The following is an 18,706-nucleotide window of genomic DNA, read 5'->3' on the forward strand; positions in this document are numbered from 1 at the left end:
TTTGTTGTTAGGAATTAACAAACAGATCTGCAATCCAATCAAAGGAGAGTCAAGGTCGTGGCTTTCAGTGGACGTCTCCTAATCGGACTCCCCACACAAACACATCTAATGTTTGCTTATTATACTAGCTAGCATTTTAATAGTCTTAAACCCGTTGACAGAGCAATCTGAAAATAACCTCGGTGCTCTACGAGAGGCTGAAACTGTGAACGAATTTGCAGACTTAAAAGCTCTCATCACTTGGGGCTTGTGTTCACTAAATTATTTGCCAGCTGCTCTGATAACCCCATGTTCAGCATGTGTCACACATCCCCCTCTGTGCCTGACAAGAGAAGATACGCATTGGCTACAGCCACCAGCAAGCAGATTTGGTCTGTTTGCTCAAGCTGTCACAGTTGTGCTCCTAGATGCGCTGGTTCTGGGTCCGAATCCAGAGAGCACCGGGAAAGCTAAAGCTGGGGAGCCAAAGGGGACACAGAGAAAGCAGAGAGGGGGCACCTTTGTTCTCCTTGGTCAGCTTGTCAGCCATGTCCCAGTGCTCGTAGCTGCGCAGGACGTTGTTGGTGATGTTGACGTGGCTGGCAGCCATGTGGTGGATGCGCTGGGGAATGGTGATGGTCCCCGCCGAGGATGAGCCAGCGCTGCCCGAGCTGCTCCCAGCAGAGCTGACAGGGGATGGGCTCAGGGACATGGGCGAGGGGGTTTCTGTGCTCCTGCAAGAGGCAGAGAGAGAGTGAGTTCCCCTCACACCTCCCCATTTCACTGCTGTCCTAAATGCACCTGAAAAGTGCACCCCAGTAAAGGGGGAGCGTGCAGGGGTACCTCCTGACTTCATGAGAAAGGACACCTTATCAACTGGGAATGACTGAAATTAAAAAGGGATTTAATTCTTCCTTTAAATGAACCAGTTATTTAAAAAAAAATCTATCATAAAAATAGAGCAATCTTTCAGAGAAAGAAGCATCTCATAGCTGTAATGATTTTTCTACCTGCTGCCAGAAGCTGCAATGGCAGTTAGAAAACACTCAATGTGCAATATTGGCTTATTATCAAAGTATTTTCTGGAAACCACAATGACAGTTTGCTCCAAAAACAGTCACCACAATAAGTAAAGAGCAAGTCTTAAAAGCACCCTGTAGAGCAGTATTAGGACCTGAGGGTACTGCAGGATTATGAATATCTCCATAGGATTCTTTAAGGCTATGGAGATTTGCTCTAATTGCCTACCGTTCATCCACACAGTTCTGCACAGCGCAGTGTTTTAAGTTACCTACTTAGTGAGGCACTAATGTTCTAATATAGATTTTCCTTTAATTCTAACACCATCAATTAGGAATCACCTGCTGGCTGCAGGCAGTGCAGCGGTCAGCACAGCACGCTCTTGTTTAGAGCTGTGTAGTGCTGAATGCTCACAGAACAGCTATTCTCTTTGAAAATTTATAGGATCAGGGATTTGTTCAGGTTGGAAAATACCTTTAAGATCATCAAGTTCAACAGTTAATCCAGAACTATCAAGTCCACCAGTAGCCCATGTCCACACATTCCATGTTACATCAAGACACTTTTAAATACCTCCAGGGAAGGCAACTCAACCAAGTCCCTGGGCAGCCTATTCTAGTGTTTGATGACCCTTTTAGGGAAGAAATTATTCCTAATCTCCAATCTAAACCTCCCCTGATACAACTTGAGGCTATTGTCTCATCACTTGTTACCTGGGAGAAGTAAAAAGAGCCACCCTCCTGCCCAACTTGGTGTCATCCACAAACTGACTGAGGGTGCCCTTGATCTCTTTCAAGATCAAGGGGGCTCCAGATAATCAATAAAGACATGAAACAGTACCAAGCCCTGGAGAACATCACTGGTGACCAGCCCCAGCTGGATGTAATTTCATTCACCCATTTGGAAGCACTTGCCTATACAAAAGCATTCTATTTTCTGTGGAACACACTTGAGATGCAGGGCCAAGACACTCCTGGCACTCTCTGCATGGAGCAAAGAGACCAAAACTCTCCAGACAGGGATGTTGCAACCCCTCCCTGGACATGCAGCTGTAGATGCCTCATGCTGTGCAACAGCATCAAGCCCAGTCACTGAGCTGATCCAAAGGCCAGGACAGGAGGGCTTGGCCTTTTGGCTTTAAAGGCCACTGTCGATGGCCCTGCCTGGGCACAGACCTGCTGACACCTCCAGATGCTGCAGGACAGACTGACACGGTGTCACAGCCTTGGGCTGAAAGGCATCGATGGCAACAGCTTTTGCTGCAGATTTTCCAGCAGTGCCTGCTATTACCTGTGCTCAACAACAGGCCCCTGTGATACATTCTTTTTCCAGAGCTGGAGATCACATTGATTTGGCAGCTTGTAGCTTTTTACCCAGCTTATGGGTTAGAGTTTAAGCATGTCCTAATGCACAAATACTTTATTTTTAAGTCTCAAAAGATCCTGGTTACCTGACTTGCCACAGTGTCTTTATCGCACAGAAGAGCTGAACTATACTAGATTAGGTCTGGGAGCAGTTAAAAATGATAAGTATCTGAGGAGACCAAGAGTATTTTGTTAGAGCCACTTACAACCAGCTGACGCACTTCTGCCAAATAAAGCACATTGTTCATTGGATTTACCCTGTTGTGCACAGCCATTATTACTGTGGTGAGTCTACTAAATCTCTGTATTTTGTGCTTTCTGTCGCTAGAGGTGGGAAACATTTCTGTAATGAAACCAGAGAAAATTTGTTTCATTGCCAGGATGGAACACGGGCCAACTTTGTAGAGGTTCACAACCCTTTCAAACAAGTAGGCAGAAATTCCAGTAAGCCAAGCTGTGATTTTTGATGGATCTGAGATCCTGACTAGACTACACACCATGGCAATGATAAGCTTTGCTTTGTTAAAGAAAAATACTTGAGATTACCCCACTGTCCCCCATCCTGCACCGGGCGGCTGCTCCACCTCCAGTGATGCCATATGCTGGAAGGTGTTTGGTCTTTTTTCTGTGGTGTGTGAATTCTCTTCCCATCTGACACAAATTTGCAGGGGATTAAGAGGAAACTGCAGAGCAAATAGCCCTGGGGAAGGCAGAGCAGAAGCTGCCAATGGCAGTACCAGGTCTGTGACAAACCTTGGAGGAACGAGGAGCCACCTGAGAGAGATGGCAGCTCTGGGCCAGCTGGAGAGCTGCTTTCTTCTGAGACTCCACACAGAGGGGACACGAGGCCTGAGTGTGGGCTGTGCTCTCTGTGTGCTGGGACACAGGTGTCACAATAATGCTGTTATAACATGGCCTTGTCACTCAGTTACTCTCACATGTCAAGTGCTTCCTGCTCTGAATAGAGGACAGAGATGTGCACTTTCAGAGCTTTCCTTCCTTATCTCCAAAGTTAGTGGGAACAGACTGATCAGCTGGGTGTTATGTTAGAAGTGGTGCTGACCTGGGGGCTGGGTTTCTGCTGCCTGCTTTGTGGCCAGACAAGAATTTTCTCCTCCAGTCAAAACCCACTTATTCTCAATCCTGGACACCTAATAGCTCCTTTAAATAGCGAGGGAGATGTCATCACCTGCAGAGCACACACTTCATAGGGGTCTATTATAGGACAGGAATAAAAGGATAACTTCTGCTTCATGAAATGTTTATGCACAAGCCCCTTCTTAAGGAACAAAAGAGATGTTATGCTCCAGTGGTCTATTTGATCACTAAAACTTTATGTTAACATTTATGTATTTTTATTACAATACAAGGTTTCACTGACACTTCAATGCCTGGAAAAACTGGCGCATAATGAATAATTTAATTTAGTAGTTGCTTTTCCAGTGTTAAAATATATTTTCAGTTTTTATTTAAAGTGATTTCTTATTTAATCACTTTAGCTTGTGTTACAATCTATACTTTAATAGCTCTATATATACCTATTCAAAATAACTGAGTGTTTGGGGTGTGAATACATACCTATACCCCAAAATATTTTCAATTATTTGAGGCAATATTTCACTTTAAGCAAAATGTTGGAATTTTTGGTTTTGCACTAATTGAGAACAAAGTCTGTTTGAAAACTTCAGTTCTTTGTGTGCTAAACTTCAACCCCTCCTTCTTTGTTTCCCTGGCGTGTCCAATAGCCATTTCTTCTTCTGAACCACCAGAAAGAGACCATTAACAATAATCATTTTCACTTAGAATTTAGCCTACTTAAATAAAGATGGAAAAAAGGCAAAGTCATTCACCTTTGTCTTACTTGTGTCTGGATGTGTGACCAGGACAAAGAAGCAGGAGAAATGTGTGTCAGCTGGCAACAGCTATTGCAAGATAAAGGCAAGGATGCAGCAGCAATGCACCTCCTCTGATCATAACTGCATTACCCTGACTTGATATCTGAGGTGAGGGTGTTTTAACGTTAATATGAAGGCACTGATAATTGGCTGACTAAGTGCCTTCACATTTTCACCACTATTATATACCTTCAGTTTTATTAAACAGCACTTACCATATATCAATGAAATATTCATTGGTCTTTCATTGCTGAACGAATCATTGAAAAATCATTGCAATGAAGGTTAACTTTACTTTGGCTTCCTAAAGTGTCATGGTACTTGCCAGCTAATTAACTGATATTTTTATGGCCTTCATTTGGCTTGAGAAGTAAACTGTCAAAGTATTCAGCACAGACCCACCATGTCTGATTTTAGACTTAAGGAGGCTTTGCAGGGATGAAGGTGTGATTCAGCTCTTCCTTCCTACCCACACTGGATGTCTCACAGGGGGATCTGACTTAGTCCAGTGGGAGCCCCTCGCCTCCATGAGCCCAAGGCAGCTGTATGATGAATTCTGTAGCCCAGAACAGTTTATACATTAGACATGTTTGAAATACACCTGCAGCTCCCAAAACACTGATCCCATGACCTGTCCTTTGCCTTTAGAGGCAGAAAAACACTTCCTCTCCTCTTGGAACCACTTGTTCCCAGACAGAAGTACCCAGGAGAAAATACTCACTTTCCATTGCCGCCCCAAGGGGAGGGGGCCTGTGAGGCTTTTGAAGAGTTCTGTAAGTACAAAACCAAAATGTAAATACAGGTGATGCAAGTACATGAATACTGATGATACAAGGCTCAACATTCCCCCTTTTCATTGCAAGAGCTACAGTGCATGGAGCAGAAAAGCTCTGCACACTGGTCCCATAATTAAGTGGCTGGTGGATGATTGGTAGGTTCCAACCAGTAGCTTAAAAATAATTTGATAAAAGAGAGAATAAATTCCAGTAAAAGCAGATGTAGGTCCCAAAGAAGTGGTTTAATTACCACTGAAACTTATTCTACAAAGTAAGTTCTTCAGAGTGAAAATGACTGCTTATCTTTAGAGGGACCTTCACTATTTTAATAAGAAATAAAAATAATTTGGCTTGATGTTTTAATGAAATTGATCCCTCCCAAGTTGCTTAGGGAAGGTGGCTTGGGATTCAGACAGTAGTATAAATAAAATTTTTAGTAAGGATCTGCTTGAATGCTTTTGTTTTTATATATTTTAGTTGCACAAATTGACTTTCCTTACCTGCTTACTCATTCTGCCTTTCACGTCTGTGTAGCACCTTGTAAAACCCTGTACAAAAAGATTGCCGAGCAACAATAAAGCCCAGGTCTTTCCAGCCTTGCTCAGACTGACTGGTATCTTAGTTCCCATACAAAGTGGCAGTATCAGGGCTGAGGCTATCTGTGTGTGCCCTCTGAAAACAATCATTCAGCTCCCTTGCTGAGAAGTCAGCACGCACAGTGAAAATTCAATCAAGTTTTACAAGTTCTCTGCAAAGTATTTCCCACGTTATTACAGCCCTCATCTGGTCACTGTAATCACTGTTTTGCATGGGAGGCACAGAGATTCAGTGGAGCACAGACAGTGGAGCACAGACTTGACTCTAAAGCACAGCTCACAGCCCAACATTTCTGACCAAAGCAGAACACATTGTCCAAACCACAGCACTGGCCTGGCCATTCCTGGACAGCAGCCACTGCTTGTCACAGAGGATGTGGGCATGACTGGGGGTGTTTCACAGCACAGAGCATACGGAGCTTATGAGGAAAGAGTGACATAAACTGCCCTGGAAACTCCTCAGAAATGGAGAAGAAGCTTTTATTGTTAATTTCTCCTGTCTGGGGGTTGCCCCCAACAGTACCTGGAGACAAATAATACCTCTGTCAAGATTAAGATTAGATCTCAATGGGAAGCAGTTATTTGATAATGAGAATATTTAGCAAAATATTTCAGTGACTACTGACAACACATTTTAAAAAACATGAAAATCTTCCTCAAACTTTCAGAGGAAAAACATCACAGGATGTCACTTTTTGTAATCATAAAAGGTCTGATTTCAATTTAAAAAAATTATCACTTTAGTGGTGTTTTACTCCAAGTTGCCTCTAAATTTCAAAATTGCTTTCATGATTAAATGGCTATTTTCTGTTTTGAAATGTTAAAAGTATCATTTTGAAGCTTTTAATTGGAAATTAATCAGAACCAGTTCTGTCCACAAATGGTTTCAATTTGGACAAAGTGCATTTGTGAGGAAAAATATAAAGAACAGTTTAGCTGAAAAAATCCTCCCCAGCTCTGCTGTAAACAGTGGGCTGCTTTTCACAGTTAAAATTGTGTAAAAGTTTGAATAACAACTCTATTCAAACAGTTAATCTGTTTCATTTGTATTACAGATTCTTGCTAGTGAACACAGAGAAAATGGTGCAGCAATACAAAACTAACACATAGTTAATAGCTCCCATTCTTTTCTTTTCTCCTCCTGTGCCTCTATTACAGAAAGAACCTGAACATATAATCTGTATCCACTCAAACCCTGCTTCTAGCAAGTGAGTTACAGTGCCCATAGCACACACACTGTAACATTAACTGAAACACTTTGCTTCAACTGCATGCCTATGCCTGGCATTCCTGATTCCTCTATTTTATTGCATTTTTATTTTTTTCTCTGATTTTAATTTACATTGAAGGACATTTTCTTATGCTGGGAGTAGTAAATATGTTCTTTATCTTACCTACTTGCACAGCTAGAGAAAATAAAGTGGCTTTAAGGACAGAGAATCTCTCTTGCTCCTGCCTATTTTTTTTTTAAAGAAATCATTACTTTCTGCAGAAAAGGTTTATTTGTCTAATAATCCTTTTTTAAAGATACAATCTACATTCAACCTGGATAAAATCTGAAGTGGCTGGAATACATTTCATGAAAATGCTGAGGTTACAAATGTGTGTAGCTCAAATTTAATTTGTTGTGCAAATCCCTGACTGAAAACTCCATGAGCACAACACAGGCACTCCTAATGGTACAAGAGAGTCTCCATTTAAGCACAAGATTAGGACTAACATTACTGGAGCTGCACAGAGACACACACAGGGGACATGTGGGTAGTCAGGACTGTGGCTGCTGCCATCTCAGAACTGGAGTTTTACAGCAGAAGGACCATTTTATCACCATTTACATGAAAACATGAAAACTGCAGTGTTAAAGGTTTTTATTGGTTTGCAGTACCAATATGTCAAAGCCTTGAACAAATTCACAGAGGCTGAAAACACCAACAATAAAAGACTGATGGGCTGACAAGCCAGTATAATTACATAATTATAGAATAATATGTAGTAATAAAGTAAAAGAATTAATGTATGCTTCAAACAGCATTAACCAGTGAAATATAAATATCAAAACCTCACAGATTCTATTTCTCTCCTGATCTAGGAACAGTGAGGATTTGTCATTCTTACTGGGTAAACAGCATTTGACAAAGTAAAATGAAACATCCCCAAGTCATGACCATCAGATCTCCACTCAATTTAAGGTAAAGGCAAACCTTTTTTCAAGATGTAGATAAGTTAATTTGAAGTTCCACAGGAATAAAAGAATAAATCTCTGAAACTGCAATAATCTTCAGGAAATCTCACTGAATCTAAAATCTAAACTTAACTAACTACAGCCCAAATAATTGCTTTATTATGGTTCATTAGGGGTCAGTTCATAATCACTTGCACATTGAAACCTTGAAAAAATCAGAAACTTGCATAAACATTACATGGTGTTGAGAATAATGTTATTTTTGTAGAATTACTGAGTATGGTCCTTTGAATCAAGTGACTAATCCAAAAATCCCCCAAATCACTTCTGTCCCCATTCCCTGGCAGCCATCCTGCCTGCATTTCCCAGGGGAGAGGTTAAATGTGGGACTTTTAAGTCATGCAGTATACTTGTGAGAGCTCTCAGTGTTGGTATGAATTTCATTTCATATCAATAAATTAAACAGAATAAAGATTACCTTAAAATATTCCATCAGAGATCTGGAGTACTTCATAGCATGGTCCTTCTTTAGTTTAAACATTCTCAAGTAGAGAAGTGATAAGCATCGGTAGCTGTGGTAATTAGGAAAGGATTATGTTAATTCCATTGCTTAATGAAACCTATAAACTTAAAAAAAAAAAAAAGCTGACCTATATTTTGCAGTCTCTGTTCTAAGGTTACATTTTGAAACATAAGCAAATGGAGAAAAAAAAAAAAGTGGTCAAAAGCATTAAAATCCCATCTTGATAAGAGTATAAATTAGAAGAATAAATGTTTAGTCAGCTGCTGAAGAAATCCATTAGTTATCCTTTAATAGTTTAATGGAAAACAAGAATAATGATCTTCTGTAAGCTGCTTAAGTAATTCAGTACTTTTAAAGTCCTCCTTAAGATTTTAGCTGCTTCTCTCATTGTCGCAAAGGGACTTACCATAAAACTGCTAATTTCTTGTCCCCTTCTGTAGCAGAAGAGCCTGTGAAATTCTTGAGTCTCATTGCATACCTTGTCAGAAAGGTGAGAGAGAAGAAACTGAGAGTTAAAATGTTTCCAAAAATAATCAGATATTCTTCTCCAACTGCAACAGTTATTGGTCGCAGTGTTCTATAATGAAGAGATCCATGTAAAACTCAACAGAAAGCATCACTTAAAATCTGGAGGCCTTAAGTAAATCACCAACCAATTTTTTGGGCCAACAAGGTGAACTATTCTTGGGCATATTAATGATATTATATCCAGCCAACTAGGCTGAGTGCTGCAAACATTTGGGATGAGTGTTGAACAGAAGCATAAGATCTTGGCCTATAGGTACTGAAGTATAAAGTAATATATAATGTTTTACATATAGTACTTTGGGCTTGAATAATATCTTCAAAATCGTTCTCATAAATATATTTTATATAGAAAATGGTTTTACATACAGGAAAGGTCACGTTCACAGCTTTTTTCATTCTTGGGCTCATTAATTTATGAATCTTGTGTACTTGGTCGTCCCTCTCTATTTAATTGCTGCTGTCCAACATTTGGATGATCAGGGATTGAGTATTCCTATTTTCCTCTGTCTTTTTTTTCCTTTAACTGAGCACACTCCATTCTATGCATTAGTCCCTTGAAAATCAATTCATCGCATAAAATCATTGTTCTGAGCCCTAATGCAATTTCACAGGTACTTGTGTTAGAATAAGTAATAGGGTTCAGCCTTGCGTAAGAAAGTTTTAAGGTATCCAGGCAGTCCTGATGAGCTCCCATTTACAGGCAGGTAATGGTGTGCAGGCAGTGAGCTGCTCTCCCCTGCCTGGCTCCCAGCACCCATCCCAGCCCCAGGCTGCAGCTGCACCACCCAGCTGGGAGCCTCCTCCACATCCTGTCCCACCTGCTCTTGGGTGTTGGGGTTCCAGTCAGACTGGATGAATGTGATCAATCACAAAGATCTGTGTATCTTTGGGACTTCAGCACTACCACTAAATTAAAACACATTTGACAGTCAGATCTCTGATAGTCCCAATCTCTTTGATGCTCCACTTGCTTTCACAAATAGGAGTCTGATGCAGATAGTCAGGGCAGACACAGCTAAATGCAAAAGGGGAAAATTGTGCTTCTGATGAAGGGAGGAGTAAAAGTGAGGAAAATTTCCCTCTGTTTGTTATCTCACAGTAAAAACCTATGTTAATATTAGCAGTTGCACTGAGAAAGGGTTGTGTGTACAGCCACATACTTAGTCTGTACATCCAGCACCCACTGTAGCCCACAAGAATTGTGTCTTTGTCCATGGAGCTTTACTGAGCCTGTACCAGCCTGCTGCTCACCTGGGCAATCCTTTTGTCCATGTCTGACCACTGACAGCAATTAAATGGACAAATCAGTCTCACTGGCTGCCACAAGATGCTGCATGCAACAGTCAGTGAATTAAACTCTACTTTTGGTGGTAGGTGGTGGAATTAATTTCACCTGACTTAAGCTATTTATATATTGGAGATCTAATATAACATATTCTCCAGATTCTTCCAAAACCAAAAGCAGTTCAGGTGCTGCTTCCATGCCAAGGTCTACCTGTCCCCCAGCCTGCAGCAGGACTGTGCCAGGAGCAGCAAGGCAGCAGGGCTGTTGATGCTGAGGAGTGCCAGCCACCCCAGGATAAACTGTGCCCTCACCTGACTCCCTGCAGGTCCTGCCCTTTTGTGAGCCACTCCTGGAGCTGCCATTCCCTGATTTAAGTGGTTCACATGTTGTGGGTAAACAAAGTTTTTGTTCTGTGCACTCTGAACAGACAAACTGCTGGACTGAGGAGCAGTGATTACAACTGGGCTGCATGGTTTTCTTAAAAAAACAAAAATAAATCCAGGCTCCTATGAAGAAAGGCTCCCTTCTTTAAATAATATTTCTTTAAATAGAATTTATTCTGCCATGCAGCTGCAGCTGTGTAGTTCAGGACATGCTGTCAGACTGCAGGATGATTTGGGCACAGCAGAGCAGAGGCAGGTGGCTCCTTTTCTAAGTCCTCTGCTCTCCAGGGTTTAACATGGATCAAGTGTTGAGTGAACACAATTTTTTTCTTGAGTGATTGCTTTAGATTTTTTTCCTCCCTTTATGAAGTGTAGAATGTAAAAACCATGTTTTTAATTATTTAACAGGCATATTATTTACCTGAGAGTAAGAGCTTAAGATTTGATACATTTTATTATGCAAATACCTACTTATTCAAAATGTAAAACATGCATTATCTTGGCAGTCCCTAATAGCTAATCTGGCATGTTAAAAAAACCACCGTTGACATATTAGAAACCAAATATTTAGGGCTTGATTTGCCTCTTTTTCTTTCACTCCTGCAAACTGCCAGTAATTACACTGACATTAACAAGGATATTCCCAGCATACACTGGGGAAAGCAAAGGTGCATCACAGTGAAGAGGAGAAATCCTGTTGTTCTACTTAAAGGTACATTTAATCCTGCTTGATTTCACTTTGATAATTTGCTCAAGTAAAGCAAACTTAGTTACTCAGGAGATTATTATTTCTATGGACCCAAGACTATGAAGCAGCTATAAGGAGCAGTAGCAGATTTTAGAACAATAATTCAGACATTTTATTAGTATGTAAAGACTCTCTTATCCATATTCTAGCCTATGAGTCTACAAAACTGTATTAAAATTAATTCAGCTGGTGCACATTCCTGTAACATTAAAAATATACTGTTTTCAAGACAATATATGCAGAAGCTTCCTCTCTGGCTCTGATCTTATATCCTAAGTTTCACTTTTTGTCTTTTTTAACAGCCAAGTTATAAACCTCTAAAACCAGGGTTTGTAATAGAAATCCTGATAGACTCCCTTTAATGTTTTGAATTATAAAACTACACCTTTTAAAAGACAAGTGTCATTGCCAAACAGTGAAATTACTATACTTTACTTCCACCCACTACATTTCAATTTTAATTTTATGAATATTGCAAATTATAACACTCACATTATAACCTCTGAAGGGGATAATTTATAAAAGCAGTGTCCATCAATTATAAATTTTCCATGACATTAATAAAATGGCAAGAACTAATTATGATGACTTCTGAGATGAAGATGCCTTGGACAAATCATTAATACGTTGAAATGGTATTTTTTAAAACATAGCAGGTTCTAATTATGACTGAAATGAGATGATGAAAATGATCACAGAAAGGACATTAACCTGATGAGTTCCACAGTCTCTGAGTACATGGTGTATGGAGATTTAGCTTCTAATGGATCTCGCTCCATAGCGTTCCCGCACTCGATGAAGGAGAGGGCAGCATCAGCATAATTCACTGCCTTGCCGAACTTCTCCAGCTGAAATGGGAAGGACACTGTCAAGAAAATCCTTCAGCTTTGATTTCTAGGTGGGCAAATCATTCTACAAAGCAACACTAGCTTTAGAATGAAAGCAAAGAGACACTGGTAGTTAGGAATGAATTCATACAGTAATTAAGGCAGGATGTAGTTTTACCAAATCTTTTCAGGGCAGTATGGGGCTGAGTGCTCCACAGAGGAAACTCAGTGTATGCCCACTGACATCAGGGATTTACACAGGCAAGAAAGGGCACTAAGCATGTTTGTGCACATCCATACTGCTCCTTGACAGATGAACTAAGTTTGAGTGTCACTATGCAAGGGTTAAGTAACAACTCCGTGCCACTTGGCTGATGTCATATTCTGTGTTAACTGTTGATCAAAAAAAAAATCACATCACTTATATGATGAGTAAAAGAGCAGGGAAAAAAAAGGGAGACAATATAGCACTGCTTAATATTTCATTTTACTAGGATTTTATTGCAAAAGGTTTTAGCCCTCATAATGGTTGTGATTAAACTGACTTAGACATACTGATTTCGTTTTTTATGTGTAATGAATATTATATATGACATTTTTATAGTACGCACTTTATAATAGTATTTAACATTTTCAGTTTTTGATAGCTGAATGTAAGAATTCTATTAATGTGGCATTTGATATAGGGGATCCAATATACTTTAAATAATTTAAAAATGTCTTTCTATGTCTCTATCAAAATATTTTTGATGCATCTGCATATGTTTCCATTCACAAAACAGAAGCCCATTCTAACAACACACAAAGCATAACATTTATTACTGGTCCAAGATAACAGTATACTTGTCTTTGTGGCTCCTGCTAAGCCATAACTAGTTCTCTCTGCCCACCTTTAATTTCAAGTACTGCTCTTGTGCATTGATTACGTACAGAGTTGTATAATTGATAGTTATTAACTGAATGAGCAGAAAAAGGGAAATGTTTCTGACTGCTCTCTCTCTATTCCAGTGGCTGCTTCTCAGCATATTCTTCAAATTCCTTTTCTCACTTTGGAAGAATTTCCATTTCTTTTGGAAGACAAAAAGTCTTCCAAAGATGACTTTTTTGTGGTATGGAAAAAAGAATCTGGCTGCAAGCAGATTTAGTAGAGACACAGAATTTGAGCCAGGAACGGGATCTGATTCTCTGAAGAAGGTGGAATTATTCCAGCTCGTCACATCTCAGACAGGCACACAGTGAGGTCTCCAAGATCTCTTCCATATGGTACAACCCACCCAAATTAGCTTATCCCTTCCTGCAGCCCCAGACAAGGAGAGGTTTCCATGGGGTCGCTCCCATAAGACATGAAACGTCCTGCCCTTCAGCAGAAATCTATTTTCTCTACAAGCTCAGGAACACTGCTGCCACAAATCTCATTAACATTTGCTGACACATTTTGAGGTCACATGCATTATCTTTCTAGCCACTGCAACACATCTTTCAATGCTGCCTGTGCTCTGTCATGTCAGCACCAAGTAACCAGCAGCAATTGTTTCCATAGGACAAGTAACACTTTGGGATTGCACACCAAATGTGTTACATGGAGATTATTTGTGTGCAGCTGCATTGGGTGGGAAAAAAAAAGACTTGAGATCTAAATAGCAGAAGGAAAAAGCAGATACTTTGTTCATGGATATTTATGCCTGCCAACAAGTTGATCACAGTGGACGGCCTCACACTGGGGCACTCGGGGTGTCAGACTGTGGGTGGCAGCCAGGACCTGCCTGCAGGCAGCAGAGGGGTGGGCTGTGCCTGCTGCTCTTAGTGCTGCTTGAGGAACACCCAGATGCTGCAGGCACAGGCACAGGTGAGAGCACAGAGAAGGGCAGCACCTTGTGAGTGTGTCTGGCTGCAGAGGGAGATGAATTGATGGAGCATGTTGAGATCATCGGGCCTGAGCCTGTAAATATTTGCTAGCATGGAGCAGGTAGCCCTGTGCCAGCACCATGTGTGCTTTGTTTAAAGGTCACCCAGCTGTGGGAGGTGTTGTGAGCCTGCAGAGCCAGACTGAGGCTGGATGTGCCCTGCTGAGCTGGCTGGAAGCCATCAGGCCACCTCCTGCAAACAGGCACACTGGGAGGGATGACTGTCACCTTGCTGACAGCCACAACAGGTGCCAAAACCCTGAACCCACCTCACACAGAAAACACACTTGGAAACGCTGTGCCCCAAGCCAAAAGGGAGCCTGGAGAGCTGAAGCAGACAGCTTGAAATGTCATTCCTCCTTCAGCTCACTGACAGCAGAGGGAGAGACTTTGTTTGGCTAGTTTGCTTTTAAAAAACATCGCATGTAATTGATCTGGGGATTTTTTAAAGCTTTTTTTTTTTTATTTCTAAGTGCAAAATCTCTAATGGGTAATGATAGACTATATGTGTAAAACCCCCAGAAATTATGAAGCTGAGAGGTGAATAATCACTCAGCTCTTTGAGGGGCAAAGTGGATGGCCACACTCCATTTTAGACATCTTAGTTAAATTAAGTAGAGGAGTCAAGTTCCACTAAGTCTTCCTGAATGAGCCTCTGTTCTGCACCCTATGTAGCATACAGGAGGAAAAGTCCCTTCCTACAAAGCAAATGTTTATTAAGGACACTTCAGAACTGGCAACAGCTCGTATAGAACAAACCATGATAGAAAACAATCTGTCAGATTATGTAGTTTTATCAAAATCCAAACACTTGGCAAAATTAGGCCCATCTTACTGGAATTTCCTCTGGGGTAAAGCAAGCAAAAAAGCTTTCCCAGCATTGAACTACCTCACTACCAGATTTTTTGGGAATAAGTGTGTTGAGACTTTCTTTATCAGGCTAAAACCATGCAATAAAAATGAATGTAGTACATAAAAATGAATTGTTTCAGATTTTAAACAATCAGATTGGAAATATCAAACAGTTTTACCACATGATAATGGGGTGTGAGGTGATTTGTCTTTCTGCTATGGAATATTTCATCACTTCTGTTTTAGGCTCAAAATGAATAGAAAAACAAATTTCAAGTACACATCAACTTTCATAAAACCATCTTACATACTTCATAAACAGCATGATTGTTGCTCCCCCTTGGAAGAAACAGCAGCTATTGTAAGTAGCTCTTTTTGGGAACAAATACTTAAAAGTTAGGAATGGCATTGAGGGTTTAACTTGTGCACAGTGTTTATGGAGCACAAACTGAAGCACAGTTTAGTCAGTAGCAGAGTTCCTCTTGGCTTGAGAGGTTTCAGATCTTGTGCAATAATGTTCATTTTTTAACACTGAGTTCCACAGTGGAAAGAGACAAAAAAACCTGTGATAACCTACCAGTGCATCTGCTTTATGCTTCAGCTTCTTAGCCTCTTGCATGTAATAATCTGCATTGTGCAGCCTAGAGAGACAAAATAAATTAATTCAAGTCTTTGCTTTCATACAGTTGGAAAAATGTTGTTTGAAAAAAATGCTGACTGCTTTAAAGAAGATTTTTGACATATATACCCACTTATCTCTTTAAATCTTAACCTGATATCAATCTCAAGCTGCTGTATGCAGAGATATCATGGGTGACCAGAATGTAAAATAAGTAGCTGTAGAAACTGGTTGCCCAAAGGACCTATTAATGTGTGCTGAACAGAGGAAAAGGAAAAATATTTTAAACTAATTAAGTATAAGAAGTTTCCATTAGAGGAGCTAAAATAAAAAAATGAAGAAGAATTACCGTGAACGAACATTCATGATCTGAAAACATTTATCAACAGAATCTTCATTAATCAGTGACAACAGTTCATTTGCCAAGATTAAAACTGTGTGTGCCTTTGTGCAGCACTATCCACACAGGTGCCCAATGCCAGCACTGTAATCAAAGATATTCTCTTTCACTGGGACCTCTGCTTGCACAAAAATCCCAATCACAGAGCACAAAGTCAATAAAACTTACACATCATCAAATGTTATTTTGGGTCTTCTGGGCTCAGAATTCCCATTGGAAAGCGTTGGCATTGCAGACCAGATGTCTGGTTCTAGATGGCTGGTGTCAAGAAGAGTGTTGGCTGTGGGTGTACTGTGAGATTCTTCCTCCTAGGAAACACAGCACTGTTATTCATAGTTCAAACAAACACCTTCCAACAATGTAAGTGCTCACATCTACCCTCCCTGCCAAAAACCCTTCCCAACAAACCAAAGGCTAAGGCACCAAGCAGCCCACGTAGCTTCATGTCACCTCACCAAACCAGCCTTCCCTTTTTGGTAACATGAGCCTAAGAGATTAATTAGGGACTACAACTCCACTTCTGGGCTCTCACCTGAACTCAGTAATTTACACTTGGAGGTGTAAGGTTTAGGTGGGTACCATGGTGTTACTGACTAGAGACACTGGTTAAAGCAAGGCTGGGGAGATCTAATGGGCCAGGCTAGATCTAAACTCAACTTCTTCAAGGTGTATCACACTAATGGAACCTTTTTTTCTATATTACTAGGAGCTAACTGTTAATGTGGCTGAAGAGTCTGCTTGGATTTCAGCAGGGAACAATTTCCTCTCTTGCTACAGAAGGAAGAATGGAAAGCAGAAGTCAGTTGTGACTTTGCAATGATTAAAACCAGAGGCATAACAGAAGATTTTAAATCAGGCAATTGCAACTTGCAAGCTTGGTCCCCAACCAGATAAACTAAATTACAGATGAACCAATGAACTAGGGAAAGAAGTCTAACATATTTTAGGGGAAAAATATTTCTTGCATCAAGATAATAGATTAACAAAGGATAAATCTGACTAGAGATGCTGGGATGAGATGAAGAGGCCCTGCTGTTTACACAGCACTGTTTATTTGCTGACATATGCAGTTCATTTTGGCACTGATTTCAGTTGAAGGCGTGTGTATTACTGGCGCAGCTTGAAGTGACACAATGATATCAGAAAGCAACAGGGATGAATGAATAAGGTGAAGTGATTTGTCACCTACAATTCAATGCAACTTGTGAGTTTTACTATTACAGTGCAGGGTAACAACCTCTCTCAAAGTGGTGAACTGTGAAAAATGGGGCTATGCATGGCCTTTTCTGTGGCAGAATTTTCTTCTTGTTTTTTAATTTTGACAGTGATACTAAGATACAGTTTGATAATATAAAGAAAGGATGGGTTTGAAACTCTAGAGGAAGGACTATTTTCTAAAAGGGGCCAAAACCCTGGAATTTCTCTGTTTAACCTAAAAAGAGGATGACAAACCAATGTGAAATTTTATGTTGTTTTAGTGAATTTCATATGCAGGTTTGGCTCTTTTTCATGTATTTTCAGAAAAAAACCTACCTGAATCTGGTGAAAAGCAAGCAATAAAGAACCATCTCTGTGAGAACCACTAATGGGGAGATGGCCCTAAGAGTGTGATATTCTTCTGGGGGGAAAAAAACCCCAGTTTATAAATTGTCTGAAAGGTTACAAATCATTAATGAAGACTGAGCATAAATAAACCTTACTGTTGTGAGCCTGAAAACCTGAGAAAGGTTATTAACATGCTGAGTGTACTATGGACAGGATTTTTTTGTTATATTGTTATTGTCTGTTCAGTTTAGGCCATAATATTCAGTATGACTACAGTGCTTAATTCTGGCTGAGAATTTGGGGCAGTAATTCAGGTGATATTCTGGAACTTTTATTTTCAAAATGTGAGTGCTGCAGCTACAGAGTTAAGGGACTAATTTCAGCTAGCTGATGGCTGCAAAGGCTCTTCTCTGAGGCTCAGGGTCCAGGTGCTTCAGGGAATGATAGACAACACCAAGCAGATGCCTAATGCTGACCTAAAAATGGAGCTTGCAAGAGCTGTTTATGCCTGGCTCTGCACAGATCCACTCCCCCTGAGTGGGGCTACATAAGCATTTAGAAATACATACTGTGTGGGAAAAAAATCCAATAGAATAAATCTGAACTGATTCCATTTCATCTTGTTCACCGCCACCAATGGAGGCTGGTTACTTACACAGATTCCTTTGGGGTTAGAAGAAGATTTATTTTCATTCTTTCTGTGTTTAGAAGCAGAGGAGGAAGAGCTGCTGGTCTGTGAGGTGTTAGTGACAGTGGGCTCCTGGCTGAAGGAGCTGTTGTCACTGCTGTGCCGCCGGTGCACAGGGTCGTCCAAGAGCGGGGACAAGGGAGGAGGGAACAGCTTCTCTTCTCTTTTCTTTGTCACCTTCTTCACCGAGCTACTGCTGCTCCTGGGACACACAGAAAAACCAGTTGCACTTCAAGAATATTGGTTAATTCTCCACAGCACAATGCTGCACTTTTCATTTACAGAGAAGCCAGCTCTGCCCTCCAGTCTGTCCTGCAGTCCCGTGCCCTCCATGGCGAGGCACAAGGGGACAGCAGTGAAAACAGAAGAGCTGCTTCTGCCTTTTCAATGACTGCAGAAACCTTCTGCTTTGGAGGACAACTTGCAGTGCATTAGTACAAATTGCACCCAATTTAAATGCTAATTTGAGTCAGTCTTCATTTGAGAGGTCATAGAGGTTCTGACTCAGCAAAGTGCTGGAAAGTTTTATGCACAGGGTTAGTTCCTTTGACATCAAGTATGACTATTTATGTGTTTAACATTAAGCATCTTT

At 40.6% G+C, this 18,706-nt stretch overlaps 1 protein-coding gene across 5 annotated transcripts in view; it reads right to left on the bottom strand.

Moving 5' to 3' along the window:
* AFF2 (ALF transcription elongation factor 2) overlaps positions 1 to 18,706 on the bottom strand; it is a 332,765-nt gene that overhangs the window by 13,134 nt on the left and 300,925 nt on the right. For 4 of the 5 annotated variants that reach the window (XM_071442529.1, XM_071442527.1, XM_071442528.1 and 1 more), the window contains exons 13-21: positions 18,082 to 18,316; positions 16,050 to 16,189; positions 15,440 to 15,503; positions 11,991 to 12,127; positions 8,742 to 8,813; positions 8,291 to 8,384; positions 5,535 to 5,582; positions 4,980 to 5,029; positions 499 to 713 (exon numbers count right to left, since the gene is read on the bottom strand). In XM_071442529.1, coding sequence (XP_071298630.1) covers positions 499 to 713; positions 4,980 to 5,029; positions 5,535 to 5,582; positions 8,291 to 8,384; positions 8,742 to 8,813; positions 11,991 to 12,127; positions 15,440 to 15,503; positions 16,050 to 16,189; positions 18,082 to 18,316 — 1,055 coding nt within the window. The remainder of the gene's footprint in view (positions 1 to 498; positions 714 to 4,979; positions 5,030 to 5,534; positions 5,583 to 8,290; positions 8,385 to 8,741; positions 8,814 to 11,990; positions 12,128 to 15,439; positions 15,504 to 16,049; positions 16,190 to 18,081; positions 18,317 to 18,706) is intronic. The other variant, XM_071442531.1, reaches the window with a different exon arrangement.

This window comes from Agelaius tricolor, unplaced genomic scaffold, assembly GCF_023055355.1.
Source record: "Agelaius tricolor isolate 1412-34295 unplaced genomic scaffold, bAgeTri1.0.p SCAF_17, whole genome shotgun sequence".
NCBI lineage: Eukaryota > Metazoa > Chordata > Aves > Passeriformes > Icteridae > Agelaius > Agelaius tricolor.